The sequence below is a fragment of the Musca vetustissima genome, unplaced genomic scaffold (assembly GCF_032173495.1).
Source record: "Musca vetustissima isolate MV318-11 ecotype Yass unplaced genomic scaffold, APGP_CSIRO_Mvet_v1 utg78745, whole genome shotgun sequence".
In the NCBI taxonomy this organism is placed as follows: Eukaryota; Metazoa; Arthropoda; class Insecta; order Diptera; family Muscidae; genus Musca; species Musca vetustissima.
Genome location: NW_026874533.1, coordinates 32,243 through 50,437, shown reverse-complemented (window position 1 = coordinate 50,437; position 18,195 = coordinate 32,243). Strand labels below are relative to the sequence as shown.

General features: G+C 36.5%; 1 protein-coding gene across 1 annotated transcript; it reads left to right on the top strand.

Moving 5' to 3' along the window:
* The first annotated feature begins 1,186 nt into the window (after nucleotides 1–1,186).
* On the top strand, nucleotides 1,187–17,185 carry LOC133334316 (eukaryotic translation initiation factor 2-alpha kinase). Its single transcript, XM_061542610.1, has 5 exons — nucleotides 1,187–1,539; nucleotides 13,401–14,124; nucleotides 14,201–14,380; nucleotides 14,759–15,751; nucleotides 15,817–17,185. Exons 1-5 carry the CDS (start codon nucleotides 1,220–1,222, stop codon nucleotides 17,176–17,178), a joined length of 3,579 nt encoding a protein of 1,192 aa, XP_061398594.1. The 5' UTR covers nucleotides 1,187–1,219; the 3' UTR covers nucleotides 17,179–17,185.
* Nucleotides 17,186–18,195: the final 1,010 nt, after the last annotated feature.

Genomic DNA, 18,195 nt, shown 5'->3' with positions numbered 1-18,195 from the left:
GCACCCCTCTCGCCAACAAACTCAGTATTTGAAAGCCCATATCCCCGAAAATACGCAAGAAAAAGTGAAACTCACAAATCTTTTAAAACATAGATCAAATTCCACTTTAGACACTATGGGTGCAGTTTTTCCGGTAGTAATTTCTATGAAGATTATGCATAAGTATTGTCATTCGGCAAAAAGAGTCCCATTTTGACCTCCAATGTAGTTTGCAAAAAAAAAAAAAATCGCCTCGAATTATTTGTGAATGGTAATGGCAACTCTTCTTCAAAAGTTCAAAATTCTAAACACTTCCTAAACTGTTTGAAAGTGACTGGAATTTAATTTATCGATTGTTATTTTAAAGTGTCAAGCCATTTTATTCAAAGAAATGCATTACAGTGCAGCAAAATCGTGTAAAGTAGCAAGGAATCTGTCTTTAGATTTATGAATTGTATTCTTGTGGAAAAATATCCATGTATACATGAAGAATAATTCGAGTTTATTGTAATCGGCGCTCTTATTAAAACGGTCGATAACAGTTTATCGATGTTTTACACCTATCGCCATATCGATATAATGCCATTACCACCTGTCTTTTTCTGACATTTATCATTAGTTGCGAAATACATTGACTTGGACACTGCCGTTTTGTCGTTTGATTGCGTGCATTTTGTTTTTCCAAAAAAATAAACTTGAAATTAAAATTTCTATCTTCAAATTTTCGACGATTCGTTCGTAAATACGTCGGCGTGTTTGCTAAACTATACTTGCAAAGTATAAAGTAATGAATAGACGTGCCCCAATTCCAACAACGACGTCGTCTTCCATAGTGGTGTCGTGGTATTTGATGGGCGCCTCAAAGAATAACAATTCCTCCAAACTTCATCGTGTAACAGCTCTGTCTCACACACACAGGCACGTAATTAGCTAAGCTCTGCTGTGGTGGTGCTACGCAAAAATAAACTAAATAAATAATAATAAAAGGAAAAGAAAACTTTTCGTCGTTTCTGTGTATGTTTTTATTTTCGGTTTGCCTAATTGTGACGTTTGTTGTTTTTTCCGTCGGTTCGATCGCGTAGAAAAACACTTGACCACTTGTCTCGTCGCGTTTTAAGTTTCCCCCCACAAGGCGAACGAGAGTGGAGAAACAACAAAAACAAATACACGCGTTTGAATGTAGTGTCGTAGCAGAGAGTTTGTGTGCTTCGTCGATCGTCGTGTTCCCCAGAACGAAACTATGGGCATTCAAAATGAGCTGAATGCCGTACACAACTGTCGCAAATCTCTTCTACATCTTGCAATTCTCACGTCCATGTTCGCTGCCGGCGTTGCTACAGCAACACTCGATCACAGAAATCCTCATCTTCATCAACTTCCCATTGTGTCATCTCCCGATTCACCACCAGCACCACCGCCTCCCCCAGTTCCGCCCGCAGACGAAGCAACAATGTCGTCTAACATCCCGAAGGCCAGCAACGATCAAATAATTGTTGATAAACACCTCCGTCCAGCCATACCATTCTGCAATGATAAACAGGAACGCACAATCGGTCGTAGGTAAGTTTAGCTAAAAAGAAATTATTTGAGAAACAGTAGTCAATAGTTTCTTTTATTTTTTTATTTATTTGTTTTATCTTCTTCGTTTGGTTAATATTTTTTCTTTTGCAAATGATCATTAATTTCGCGATGTGTGTAGAACATTCTAGTAATTAATTTTATCCGTATCTCCCCCTTGCGTCGTATTTCATATGTTTGTTGTCTGCCTGACTGACTGCCTGCTTACAAGGTCTTGGTTCTAGCTGCCGATGTCATACTTACCTACATACATATTACTGACAGACTGACTCTGACGTTCTGTCTGTATGTCGCGTGTTTGTTCTTATCATTGTCGAGTTTTGTTTTGTTCGCCACATTCGTTTGGTTTATTGTTATTTTCTGTTCTGCTATTTGCTATTTTTGCATGCCGTGAGTGGTTTTATTTTGTTATTTTCCGATTTATTTTGAACAAATTTAAGAAATTTTATTCAGCGGCGTTATGAAATAGCACATGCTAATAAATGTTTGAAATGTAATTGAGAATATTTTTTCTGTTTCTTAGATATTTCTATACTATATTGAAGAGGCTATTTTATTAATTAATTGCAAATTGTGAAAAAATCTTTTGTGTGTAAGTGTGCTATATGCATTTGTTGTTGTTGTTCCGGCAATTGATTGTACTTTATTATTCGATGTCTGGATCAATCCTTTTTGAATATTTTAAATTGGTTAAAGTGGGGAATTCCCACTTTAATACTTGGCAGGTAAAAACATCTGTGCTTTCCAGGTGGTTTTGAACAATTCTTATTATTAAGATCTAATAAGTGAAAACGCAAGTTAAATAAAAAAAATAAAATTTAGAAATGGAAGTTTCTGAGTAAGTTCACAGTACCAGTGATATACACCATTATTTATTTATTGTTTTTAACGATTTCTTGTGTTATTTGAAAGGGAAATTATCCAAGATTTTATAAATTTTAAACATAACTATGTCAATATAAAAAACGGAAGATAGCACTACAGATTCGATTGTATTGATGCTTAGTCAGCAACAAACTTTCGCCTAACGGACTTTCTAGATTTTCCTTGCAAGTCTCAGTGACAGTGGCGATTCTGTGTAGAAAACGCCATATAGCGCAAAAACTAAAATGGATGCAGTATGGAGACCCACATCAATTGAAAGGTCTCAAAATGTACTGTCAGAATATACACACCATATTCCGAAAAACAAACCGTGAATAATAAGCACCTTTTCGATCATTTTGGCTTAAAATTGGAAAAAATGTTAATGTTTAATCTTAAATTCTTTTAACCTTTGAAATGCCTTATTTAGCCATGCCGAGAATTGGATAAAAGGTTCCCGAAATCCGCACCATGTATTATAATTAAAATATTTTAATAATAATAATTTTAATAATAAACCAGTAAGGAAAGTAGTAAAGTCGGACGGGGCCGACTATATGATACCCTTCACTACTTTGGGTATATTTAACAGATGCATCTTAACAGACGTCGAGTTTTTGAAGGATCAGTAAAATGAAATTGGACCCATAAACATATCTTTCTGCAACCTATACTAAATTTTTCATTTGGTCAGATACAGAGTTGCTTCTTACAATGAGACAAAATTATATAAATCAATAAATCAATAAAGCATATATCAGACGGATACCCTTTGATTATTTGTATACATATCTGATAAACATGAGGAGTTTGGTACACCATTTACTTCAAATCGGACGAAAATATTTATAAAAGCTTTATCGAAATCTAAGCCGATTTCAACAAAACTTGCAACACGTTACCTCATAATAACTTCTATAAGTTGTGCAAAATTTGGTGCCAATCGGACCCACCTGGGGAATTTGTCCATCCATCGTGTCTCCGGGTCTGACGAATGACGTGGCTTGGCAACCCGTCATATCATTGGGGTCAGACCACCTCCCTATCATCATATCCATCAACAGACCACCCGATTTCATAACTTCTGAACGCCGTACTTTCCTTAATCATGGGAAAGCCAATTGGCAAGAGTTCAGAAATTTCACCAATCGTCGCTTCAGAGAACTGCCCATCCCTTCTGACGCTCGGGTAGCAGAAAGGAATTTCCGGGACATCATCACTGCTGCAGCCGCTCGCTATATACCTGCGGGTCGTATACCCGAACTAAGACCGAACTTCCCAGCAGAGGCAGCGGGACTAGCGAATGAGCTTCGCCGTTCTAACCCTACTAACCCCAGAGTCAGAGAACTGACGTTGGAAGTGAACAGGTTAGTCGGCGAGCATAAGCGGAAAAAGTGGCTAGAGCATCTGAAGTGTTGCAACATCAGTACCGGAGTGAGTAAATTGTGGGCAACGGTTAAGTCGCTCTCGAACCCTGGAAAGAAGGAGGATCGGACTTCTGTCTCGTTTAAAGGCGTTGAGGTGACAGATCCGAAGAGGTGCGCGTGTTATTTCAACCGGCAGTTTATAGAGCACCCCGAGAGTGACCGGGCGAAGAGAAGAGTGTTGCGCCGTATACGCTCTCTTCAGGTGGAGGAGGAACCACCACAATTTACGTTGGAGGATGTTGCAAATGTCATCAGGAACGCGAAATCATCCAAAGCGCTTGGTCCAGATGGAATCTCAATGGTGATGTTGAAGCAGCTTGATGAGCCAGGAGTAGATTATCTCACCAAAGCCCTCAACTTGTCGTTATCCACCCTAGTAGTTCCCGACGCCTGGAAAATGGGCAGGGTGGTCCCGCTACTGAAGCCGGGCAAGGATGCCAGCAAAGGTGAGTCATACAGGCCAATCTCACTTTTGTCGCCAGTAGCCAAGACACTTGAGGCTTTACTACTCCCCAGCATTCGTGAATGCTACTCGGTTGCTGATCATCAGCATGGATTCCGGAAACAGCATAGCACAACAACAGCTTTCCACGCCATTTCCACACACATAGCAGAAGGACTCAACCAGAACAGGCCGTGTAACAGGACAGTCATGGTGGCGCTAGACCTATCAAAGGCATTTGATACCTTCAGTCACGCCAAGCTGTTCGAGGACATCGAGAGAACAACCCTCCGGCCAAGTTTGAAACGTTGGATCGTGAACTATATGTGTGGACGCCAGTCGTACGTGGAATTCAGAGACAGGAAATCGAAGGCCCGTAGAGTTAAACAGGGAGTTCCCCAAGGAGGGGTGATATCTCCGGAACTGTTTAACCTCTACCTCTCTGGAATTCCACGCCCACCGGACGGCATAAAGATCGTGACATATGCGGATGATTGCACGATTATGTCGTCAGGACCAAAAATTGATGACATTTCCGAGAGGCTGAATCACTATCTCGTAGATATCGCAGATTTTTTCCGGTCGAGGAATATGAAAATATCCGCCACTAAATCAACGGCCACACTGTTTACCACATGGACAGCGGAAATGAGGCTATCTTTGAGTGTGCAGGTCGAGGGGTCCACAATTCCGACCACTAATTACCCCAAGGTTCTAGGGGTCACATTCGATAGCCTATACAAGTCGTCCGCGCATGCCACAGCTATTTGCGACAAAGTCAGGAGCAGAAACAAGGTTCTCAAGTCGCTAGCCGGCAGCACTTGGGGAGCTGACAAGGAAACCTTGTTAACGACTTATAAGGCAATAGGCCGGTCTGTGGTAAACTATGCGGCGCCAGTGTGGTCCGCTAACGTTAGTGCAACGCAGTGGAAAAATCTTCAATCCTGCCAAAATGCCGCCCTGAGGACTGCAACAGGGTGTCTCCTCATGACTCCAATAGACCACTTGCATGAGGAGACGAAGATTCTTCCTGTGCGTCAACACAACAAGATGTTGTCGATGCAATACTTGCTTGGGTGTTATAGGAGCAGCCATCCGAACCGCTACCTAATGGATAGGCACCCACCACCCAGGCATGTCAGGAAGGATCTCCATGATCTGGAGAGAGAGGTCCAGAGATACAAAAGGGAGCCTCTAGATCAACAGGCCTATCAAGCAGGATTGAACAGTATTCACACGGACGCAGTTGAGGAAGCAGTTCAAGAATATCGTGTGAATACCATCCTCGATGACCATCCGCCTGAGATAGCCGCAGAAGAGCAGCAGCTACCTCGACAAACTAGAGTGGTCTTGGCACAGCTGAGATCTGGATGGTGTAGCCGCCTCAATTCGTATTGGGCACGGATTGATGGAGAGGTCGACAATGTCTGCCCGGCATGTGGTAACGGACCACATGATACGCTACATCTGTTTAATTGCCCAGCCAAGCCCACTCTCCTAACCCCATCTTCTCTCTGGACTCAACCTATACAGGTCGCAGCCTTTCTGAATTTGGAGTTAGAGGCAGAACCAGATTAAGACAAATTGGAAATACACAGCAGTACTAGCTGCTACAACAACAACAACCTGGGGAATTTGGTGCAGCATTTATATCTATCTTATAGGTTATACTTAGTTCATTACGAATGAGATATAGGGACTCTAGTGCACCATTTACCTAAAATCGGAGGAAAATATATATGGTAGCTATATCTACACACATCAGTGTAGTCTTTATTCAGTACGCTGTACCAAATTTCGTGGAAATCGAAAGATATTTAGGGACTTTACCTTAACACTAGATTGCCGAAAGCGGTCATTTTGACCATTTTTCAATTTCAAGTACAAAAACAATTGTGTATATTATGATACAGCTTTTTAAAATTTGGTGACATAGATCTACGTTTATTAATCATAGTAGCTGCTCCCCACCCTCTTTCATTCCCCGTATTCACATGTGCTATACCTATATACCTAAAATCGGTAATTTTGACCTCTTGTGAAATATTAAATAATCAAACTACTTTTATTATTGTATGAAGTAAATTTCTTATATGACCAGATCAGTGCAACAACATTAAAAAATAAGTTTAAAAAATTTCTTTACACAATAATTTTTTTTCAGAATGATGTTATTTTGACCGATTTTAGGCAATATAGGTATATACAAAATTCCAGTCTTTCTAGTGTTAAATCGGACGAAAATATATATGGGAGCTATATCTAAATCTGATCGATTTTCACGAAACTTAGCACACATCATTCTAAGCTTAATTCAGTGCGCTGTGCCAAATTTCGTGCAAATCGAAAGATATTTAGGGACTTTGGTGCACTATTTACCTTAAATCGGACGAAAATATATATGAGAGCTATATCTAAATCTGAACCAAATTTTCCCAATTTCAATAGGGTTCGTCCTTGGGCCAAATAAGTGACGTATGCCAAATTTCATCTAATTCGGATAATAAATGCGACCTGTACTTTGTTTACAATTTAACATGGACAGACAGAGAGACAGACAGACGGACGGACGGACATGTATAAATCGACTTAAAAAGTGATTCTATGCATATTCTCAAAAGGAACCATCGGATTGTGCAAAGTGTAAAATGCGAAAATCCTTAAAGTGCCGACTATTGGTGCACTGCTGGTTCAGCCTAGCGAAATACTGCTGGCCAAGCATACAATAAAGGCAGTAAGACGAGACTGGGACGTTTATAGGAAGGCGAAAACATTAAGAAGGCTAAACGTATGTCTTGGTTTCGATTTAGTGAATCAATTGAAAGAGATAACAAAGTGGCCAGATTTCCTAAAGTAATCTCTAAAAATCCGAAATCTATAGGCGTTATTAAACGAATTGACGGCAATACTAAGAGATAAGGCCCACTTCCCGGGTTGCATGGATCTAGATGGCGGTTAGCCACAAACACATCGACATATGTATGGTTCGAACCGAGACATACATCTTTCAACCCTACAAATGCCCTAGACCAGATGGCATAATACCGGCCATGCTACAGCATGCAGGTGAGATACTGGTAAATTCGACCAAAATTCACAAATCTTCCCTTTTTGGTGGAGTGACCTTAAACCTCTGCTTAGAAGCAAAATACCTCGGAAAAATACTTGACCAAAGGCTAACGCGGAAAAGGAATATTGAGGAGCGTACTAAGTAAGGTCTAATTGCCCTCTACTCATGCAAAAACTCCATACTAGCCACATTCTTGTTTTGGTCCTCAGAGCTGAGGACTAAAACCGGAAATCGTACACTTGCTCTACGAACCGATGATTCTTCCCATCCATAAGAACTTTGACGACATAAATGTAATTATTCCAAACAGGGAATACTGTATAAGTAGATCTTTACCTATGGCTGGTTTGTCGATATATATAGATATATATACAGCTCACATTAACTTTACGATCTTTTTTTGCTCGGTTTGTCAGCCAATGATTTTTTTTCATTTCATTATAAATTCTTCAGTTTGCCACTTCATCGTATCATGGGGATCGGATGGTTTTTCGAGATCACACAAGTTTTAAAATAAAATTGCAATATATTCCTGGAAAATAAATTGGCTCAAAGAGTAACTCTAAATATATCCAAAAAGGTAACTATGGGTCTATTTGTTCCTTTCTTTTCCATTACATACAAAATATAAATGTCCAAGGACATTTTCAATTAACGATTTTCTGATTTTTTATATAGGTACATTGTTTGCCACTGATTATGTTTCAAATCTCGTCTTGCATTTGTAGAAGAATGACCTAAATTACTTGCTTATATGAGAATGAGTCATTCTGATAAAAATAAAAAAAACTCAACTAGCTATCATATGTTATCATTCGATATACAGAAGCGAGCATTCTTTTTTGTATTATGTTTACATTTTCAATTTTATCATTTTTGTTTTGCTCCAATATTTTAAAATAAATGATTATATTATTTCTAAAAACAACAAAAGCTGTCACCAGACATCGCGTGACTCTAAACATTATAAACAAGAGCAACTGGTATGAATGTTTGTGCACACATTGTACCATACCTACCGCCACCGTTTGCATCGCAATCCTGTTTTATATTTACAGAATGTAGGGTTTTAGATATCGATGATGTGTCATATTGCTACTCGTCGGTTGGCTGGATGGCATAAGAAACCAGAATTCATTGTTCTCATGCGCAGTATTACCATTTCAGTTGATGTTGAGAGGAGTGTACAAATCCCTTTTGACATTTTGGCGGTCAAATTTATGCTTGCTACTGTTCTAAAGGAATGCAAGAAGAGATGCCACAATTGTATGATGCAATACGCTTAGAAAATGTGTGGTGGTACTTAAATGAAAAAAGTTTTGATTTTGTTTGTAGTTCAAAAAATTAAAAATATTACAAATGATTTTTTTGCTTACAATTGCATTTTTATTTGCGTCTACAGTTAAGTGGCGTTGACCGGGTGTGTATAAATGCATGAGTCATTTTTAGCCAGCCCTACAGCTGTCTTATCTTGTTTTCATTTATGAAATATAATTAAACAAAAGATTAGTTTACTTTTGAAAGATTAAGCAAAATAGAGATGGATGTTATGTTTAAAATGTTTTTAATATAATTTAATATTTTTTGTCAGCTAATGTAATTGGCCAGATTGATGAGATATTTACTTATATACACAACACCAGTCTATGTTTAAATCTTCATGGCCCCCTTTCAATAACTTCCCCTTTAAATATCCATCTGCTTTGTTTTTAATGATGATATATTTTCTTTGTCTGCTATCCATTCGTTGGTACGTTAATAAATTTCTCAATGTAACTGTTCTGCAACTTTATACAAATCTTGTAATCGGTGACTGTGTAAAAATAAAGTTTGGATTTACAGGAATTCTTTGTTCCGTTGTTTTAAACATACAACCAATGCTATCAGTATTTAGAACATACCTTTTGATGATAACAAAAGTAAATTCAATTTTAAAATGAAATTAAATGTAAAGCAAAACTATGACAAATTCTAATCTAATCAAAATTCTCTACATAATAACCAAAGTTAAAAGAAAGAAATCTTCCAACTGTTGTTGTAAAAATGCATTGCTAAGATAATGAAATGAAATGCATACTTCTATTGACTATAATATAACAGAATATTTATTTGAGAATGTGTTACTTTAATAATAGAACAATCTATGAAGATTGCTTTTATTTTTATTAAATGCTTTAAATACAAGAAAGACTTAATTTAAAAGTATTCATCGGTGTTATTTGCCTTTTTATATAGTATAGTGGAAGTGATGCAAATGTGGTATAGGTTGGTAATGTGGTATAGTCACTTTTTTTGTAAACTGAAAATTTTAGAATAACTGAAACATGTTCTATAGTTTGCTGTTCTCAAAAAAATAAGATAGCAATGACCTGTTTAATTTATTTAAATCACGGTGAGAATCAGTACCAAAAATTAAATTTTTCATGAAATTGACTTTTTTCGGTTGAAGTTTAAAAATAATTTTTTGTTTTACGGATGTACTTTAATCGTTATTACTAAAGCATTAAAATAATCAGTATGAACTAAAAATCAAATAATATGCGCGATTGCACCACATAATCACCAATTTGGAAAAAAACTAGACATTTCTTCAGTAAACACAAGTGTAGGTAATGTGGTATACCTTGATTCTGCATGAAAAAAGGCCGCATTCATTAAAAACAATAAATTATATAAGATATCAATTGGAAGTGAAAATTATACTATACCACATTAACATCATGTGGTATACCACATTACCTGCACTTTTTTTAAATCACTTTTTATGGGATTTAAAATATTTTCTCAAATATCTCTTAAATTGTTAGAATAATATTATTTTCAAATTGATACATGGAAAGACAACACATGTAGCATGTTAAGTGTAAATTTTCAATTTAATCGGATAAAAAATAAAAATTTGGCAATATAAAAACAAATGGGTATACCACATTTGCATCACCTCCTATACATTTATCCCGACTTTTTATGCAATTTTGTACGATTTTTACGAAAATTATTTTTCCAGTCCTTAAATTCTTCCGAAGGACTCCGATTTAGTAAAAGTGTAATTTTAAAGAAAAAAATTGTCCTCCTAGCCAAATTTCATTTTATTTCTGTTTATATGAAGCAGAAATAATGTCTTAAAAGGCCCAAACGTCGGCCTTTGGTTTAGGATAAAAATTTGATTTTAAAGAATATTTATTTGCAATAAAAATCTATGATAAATTCATATTAAAGTTCTATGAGTGTACTTTCAGAATATGTGGACCATATAGGCAACACGAGTTTGAGAGATGGGAATTTTTCCGATTTTCTGAAAAATTTTAGGGTGACTTTAAGAAAATTTCCGATAAAATGGGCCACTGTAAAAAAATTAAGAAGGTTTCGTGGTTGAGGGGGGGCTCAAACGAAACTCTTAGACCTTTGAGCCCACCTCATCTCCGAAACTCTTTTTGCCTATATGGTCCACATATTCTAAATGTACACTCTTAGACCTTTCGTTTGAGATCCCCCTCAACCCCGAACCCTTCTTAATTTTTTTACAGTGGCCCATTTTATCGGAAATTTTCCTAAAGTCAGAAAATCTGAAAAATTCCCATCTCCGAAACTCCACATATTCCGAAGAATACTCTTAGACCCCCTCTCAACCCCGAACCCTTAATTTTTTTACAATGGGGTATTTTATATGAAATTTGCATAAGGCCAGCCGCAATTTATTTCTGCAAATTGGTGGCGCATTGTCAAATACGCTCACATACTGCGCACAATTCTGTTCTGCAAATTGTGGCACATTCTCAGTTACGCTCACATACTCCCTCTCTCTCTCGATTTAGTTCTGCAATTTCGCATTCTCTCACTCTCTCTGTCTTAACCCTATGTGAACCACCGAAAAAGTTTGGTGGTTTGTGCCTTTGCTAGTTAAATTTTAAATTTATCTTCACGGACATCAAAAAACCTAGGAGTACTAGCAATGTCTGTACAAAATTTCAGACTTCTATCTTAAATGTTGCGATCGATGATTTCAACAGACGGACAAACAGACGAACACGCATTAATCGACATAGAATTTTATTCCAGAGTATTCCGGTGAATAATTCGAGGTGTTGCAAACGGTTGAGGGCATACAAATGGAGTTATCCAATTTGTTGTTGTTATACACATGTAATATTCCATTGAGGTACGTGAGACAAATAATGAGGTACGTTTTAAGAAAAATATATTTACCCATATATACCAAAATATACTAACTATAAATAAGTCGAAAAGCATTTCCTCAAACATGTATTTTTAAGCTAGTAAGAGCTAACATTGCTTTTATATATTTTCAAAAATGTTTATTCAATAATTTGTTGGCTGTTTTTTGTGTCCTCTGTAAAAAAATTATGTAAGTCCATATTTTTCAATTTTCCATTCTATTTTGTCCTTGTCAGTATCCCGGGTTGTCCATTTTATATATTTTAGCGAAATTTTCAAACAAGAATTTCGGGGTTTCAGTTTAATAAAATATCATTTAGTGGGAAATTTTAATATATGTTTTAACATAACTATCTTTAAAAGATATCTGTCAATTTTCGTTATGCTCAAGACCCTAATGCCAATTTGCCAATTTTCGGTATGCTCAACCTAAGCGTATATAGTGCAATTTTTAATTTTCTCAGACGATAGTAGTAGACAATTTAAAATATATATCGAAATACGAATCCCGACCCAATGAAAGTTAACCTCATGAGAGTATTTTCATTTTACATTCCTCAAAAAATTGTTAAAATTACTTTCAAAAATGTACACCGTTTTTTATAAAATTCAATATACCCTTTGTGGCCATAATTAAAAAGTTTACTGAGACTTTGTATTTGTGAAGTTGTTTTACTTGCTAAGAGCAGCATATTTTTTGTGCGATATAACTCTAGTGGTTTAAGAATTATCAGCTTCACGAGCACAAATTTTTTTGCTTTGTTTTTCGTTTCGAAATTAAGTAGAGAAAATATCAAATTTCAAAACTTGTATCATCATTATTTGAATAATACAATTATTGGTTATTTCAATAAAAATTTTAACTTAAAATTGTGAGCTATTTACACAATTTAATAAAAACATGATGATGCATATTTTATTACCTTGATTATGTGTCCATTTTGCCATTATATTTGGATACATATATTTTTAATATTTTAATCTAAATCCAACGACAAATTCTCTGTCAGAAACGGTAAGATTTCTGGAAAAACAAAATATTATGTACGAACGAATTAATGCTTTCTCTTTAATCATAAATTCGCCGCATTGTAAGCCGAGATGAAATTGTGTCTTTATCTAAATTCTAATACGGGTTGATACGATTTATTGATTGACAAGTTGTAGCGCTGCTTCTGTAAGAAATTATAGATTCATTGTCATAGTTGTCGTCATTATCCTTTGTGTCTTGTTGTCCTTTGATATTAATATTCAAGGTTTTGGTGACTTTCTTTGTTTTTTCTTATTTTTTTATAAATCAACTTTCTTCTATTATAACTGATACTTAAATGGGTAGTGAATTTTTTTTTACTTTTTACTACTGCTTCGAAATTCTAACCTCTTTCCTGTTAAAACAAGTGCCAACATACTTTTCAGTAAATTCTTTCACTCAAAAAATTGTCTACAAATTCTCTTCCTATGTAAAACAATTTCGAAATAAATGAAAATTTATCCAGCAACAGGGAAAGATCAAAAAGAGCTATCTTCCACATCTATGTGAGTGTGTAGTGGACGACGACGATAGATATTTTGCTTGTGTATCGATCATATTGCATTTATACTGCCGAAGAATATAATTATTATCATTTATGGTGACGTCTTATCTGTTTTATTGTTGTTTGTAATTAATTTTCATTTATTGACAATGTTTTATCAACGCGACCATTATAAGCGAGAAGATGCATGTGTGGGGACCAGCCATTTCATTGATTCAGTGTAATATCTTTCGATGGACACAATTTGTTTAACAAATTTCATAATCAAGTCTGTTCTTAGAGGAAAATGAGGCAAATATTTAAATATATCTTTCTTTTAAATATTTCAGACTACTGTATGTGAGTACGCTAGATGGACGTCTCTCAGCTTTGGACATCACAAAAGGTGGCAAACTGCGCTGGAGCATACCCACAGGGCCAGGCCCATTGATATCGTCGAGCATACATCGCTTAGAATTAACAAACAATGGACAATTCGTACGCATGATACCATCGCTGAGTGGTGGCATCTACAAATTTGATGGACAATCAATTGACCCGATACCCATTACCACCGACAACTTGCTAAGTTCTTCGGCCAAGTTTTCTGATGATTTGGTAATTTCTGGAGGAAAAGAAACCCGAACATATGGTGTCTCAGCACGTACAGGTCAAATGATTTACGAATGTTCAATGGATGGTTGTGCCAACTCCACCGGTCCCGATCCGAATATTATGGCACCCCTAGAAGATGAAGATAATGAGAATGACGATGGAGCATATCGTACACCCAACTTTATGGATGACCATGATCCCTTGGTGGATGATGTCATCGTAATTCGACGTTTAACACAAACTGTACGTGCGATTGAGACTCGCACGGGTATTGAACGTTGGAATTTTAGTGTGGGCCAACATGAATTGGATTTGGTGCGTTCGGAAGATTGTCATGATCGTAAATTTAGTGACATTGACATGGCCATGTTGGACTTGGATATCAAGGTTATTGTACCCGAGGGTCTTATATGTGCATTTAGTAAATTGGATCCATCGGTAATGCTTTGGAAGTATAAGGTATGTATAATAATTTGTGATCATCTCTGGAGGAGGGTATAAATCGTGCAAACTAATTGTGTTATTCTTATTTTAGTTTAATCATCCCATTGTTAGTGCTTGGAAAATTAGCGCATCTGATAAATTGGAGTCAATTGATATGTTTGGCTCTGCCCAGTGGCTGTGGAATCGTGATGATAATGTCTATGAAATGCCGCCACCCACAATAAGTCCATCCATATATGTGGGGATGTATGACAAACAATTGTACATACAGGTAAATATTGATTAGGTGAGAGGGTGTGAAATAAATTAAGGTAAATTCGAATGATCAAATGAAATACTTTCAGAAGTTTTTGTTTAATATTTAATCTTATATTTGTTATATATTTTTGAGTTGGGACAAACAAATCTAATACAAATAAATCGAATTTAGCCGGGCTCAGTAAAGCTTATTAACGGATATTAATAGTTTAGAACGATTCTAACAATTCTCATCTGTTTTCATGAAACAGTATTTAAATAAACAAATATGATTTCTATTTTAATTTGGCTATTCCCAGTATTTTAATAATAGTTTATAAGCTAAATATATTTTTAAACAATTATTTTATTTAACTTCATATTAACGATGTTTTCTAATAATCAATTGTAGGAATCTGTTAGCTTGCGCAAGGAAATACTTGATCAATCCAATCTATATACCCAGATAATGGCAGATTCTCAAATGCCGAAAATTCCGTGGAGACCAATATCAGCCAGTAGCAACTCCTTGGTCATATATCAAGAAAATGGCGACAAGGTAATTGTTCCCGGTGCTGGTGATACCCAAGACGTGGCTAGCTCCGAGATTCGTGGCAACGAATTGGTACCCTATGATGATGAGATGTTCGCCTTGTCGGCACAATCTGTTTTGAATGCTTCGGAATATGTTAATGGCAATGGTTTCTATCTGTACACAGATAAAGAGTTGGAAAAAAGCAAAGACGATGTTGTCTGCAATTCGAATAGTAGTAAACAAAAAGGTGGTTTGCCAGCTATAAAAGATGCCGAGGATAAGGACACCACATCTTCCAATAATACGAATGATGATGATTTAGGCTTCAATTTAGATGATATTGATGCTCCCGTGAGAGTTGTTATTCTCTCACTGTGGTATTGGTGGAAAGAAATTGTGGTCATTGCCTTCACCTCGGCAATATTGATGAATCTTTTCATAGGACAAAGAAACCGTGAACGCCAAATAGTAGTCATTGAACGTCATATACCAGTGCCTACGGGCATTGAAGCAACGGAATCATCTACGGCTGCACTTTTGGGACCTACCACAAGCACTCCGCAAACCACAACCACTAACACCAATACCAATTCTAAGAGCACTAATGGTGCCCATCGTTCCTTATCCGAATCCACTTCACATTCTGGCGAACATTTTACATCTCGTTTCCAAAGCGATTTTGATTTGATGCAGTGTTTAGGCCGTGGCGGGTTTGGTGTTGTTTTCGAAGCCAAGAACAAATTGGATGACTGCAGATATGCCATAAAACGCATAACACTGCCCAATAAGGAGGAGTCTCGGGTTCGTGTTATGCGAGAAGTGAAAACTCTGGCCAATTGTGAACATCAAAATATCGTTCGTTACTTCCAGGTATGTACGCAATGGATTTTGTATTTTTCATTTAATATTAATTTAATTGTTTCAATTTCCACTAGTCATGGGTAGAAAAACCACCACCAGGTTGGCAAGAGGAAGAAGACAGCAAATGGTTGGCCAACGAGATGTCAACATCTATCCAAATCGAAACACCAACCGATACACATTCCGTTTTCAAACCTACTCCCATCGATAAGAAACAACAACTGAAATCATGGATGGATTCTATGACCTCCACCGCTTGCAGTTCTGATCATGGATGTGACAACAACCATTTGAATGGCCTAGATGAAGAAGACGAGGATGAGGATTCTTGTATTATTTTCCGCTCGGAGTCACAATCGTTGGCCATGAGGGAAGAGGACAGTGAAAGCGAAAGCGATGATGAAAGTTCAACGACAACGAAGAAAAAATCTCACAATGGCGCCATATCTATTGATATCCACACAAATTCCACTGATATAAGTTTAGACCGAAGGAACAAACGTAACATTGACTATTCCCAATTGTCGGATTCATTTCAAATTGAATTTATTGATTCGACAAATGGTGATGATAAAACTCAGGATAATGATGATGCAGATGACGATGATAATGTGTACAAGGCTCGCAATCGTAAGAAACCCCGACCCAAAGACTTGGCCTTGAATATAAGTACGGGAGAGAGTAATAATAATTGTCGCGAACTTTTACAGGCTACGCACACAGCAAAGCCTGTACAAAATAAAGTATATTTATACATCCAAATGCAGCTGTGTCGCAAAGAGTCATTGAGAGATTGGCTCCGAGACAATGTCACCGAGAATCGCTCGGAATACATAGCCAGTATTTTCCATCAGATTGTTGATGCAGTCGACTATGTTCACTACAAAGGCCTCATTCATCGTGATCTCAAGCCCAGTAATATATTTTTCTCTCAGGAGGGCCAAATTAAAATCGGCGATTTTGGTCTTGTAACCGATATGGCTGATATACCAAATATGGTAACCAAATGTGGCGATAAAACCGGAATGCCTTCTTGTGCCCGCCACACGCAGCAGGTTGGCACCCATCTGTATATGTCTCCCGAACAGCTGCGAGGACTTCCATATGACTTCAAGGTCGATATATACTCATTAGGTTTGATATTTTTCGAACTACTTGTATATTTCGGCACCGAAATGGAGCGTATAATGACACTGAGATCGCTGCGTGATGGCATATATCCCAAGGATTTTCCACACAAACATCCCAATGAGTATGAGCTGTTGAAGAAAATGCTTTCAGCTGATCCATCGGAAAGACCAGCAACCCCCGTGTTGAAGGCGAAATTGAACGAAATATTGAAACTACCCGAAATGCCTGGAGATAGTGAAGCAGCTGCCATAGTGGCAGCCGCACGGCGTTTAAGTCGTTCACGTACTTTTAGTAGTTCGGAATAAGTTAAAAATATATATAGTTTTTCTGTTTTCACAAACATACCAATCATTGTAGAGAGTTAGTAAGGATTTAATTACTGAGTTCGAATCGAATTGCAGGATCCATAATTTTTTTCCAATTTTAAAACACTTAGGCTTTTTTGGATTTCAAGCGGTATTAAAGACACATACAAAATTTTTGTAATAAAACATTTATGGAACAATTTATTATTACAATGTATTTGTAATAATTTTTGTATAAAATTTGAATATGATTCCCATGGAAATATTGGAATACAGATTCTACTATTTTTCTAATTTCTATTATCGCCCAAAATATTTCTAGGTGTACTTACAATTATTCTTCATTTCGATTTCAACTAAAAAATAATTCATATTTCACCGTAACTTACTTCCTTATCATTTGATCCTTTTCCACTCTCTCTCTCTCATAATTTTATTGTTATAACATTTTGAGGTTCTTCGCAGTTGAATTGCTTTTTATTTCGTTATTTGTTCTGCATTTGCCTCAGTGGAATCCCTGTCATGATGGCATTGCGACTAGAAGCTTTCTTAATTTATTTAAACATTAATTATCCTTGTTCTCAGTCATTTGTTTTTGTATATCAAAATAACTTGTTTGGCATTAACAATTTCATAATAATTACAAACATTTTAAAATATTATTATTATTTCTAAGTAATAGGATCTACTCTTAAGATTGCTTACTGGCATACCACACTCTGCTGTATGCTGCGTAGTATTTGTATTTCTTTCTCTCTTTATCCACTCCTCGAAACCATGAATGTCAATCGAGGAATGGACTGATGTGGAGAATATTTCCTTTGAAGCCATTGCCATCGTTTTGATTGTCAAAGACACTTCTATCATAAGTTAGATTTTAACGCAGGAATGTGATGTGACCATCGGATGGTTTTTGTTATATCTAATCCGATTGCAAAATGTTCTGAACGAAGAAGACTAAGATTAATATTTTTTATTATATAATTAAGATTAGTTTAAATAATATATATAGATTTA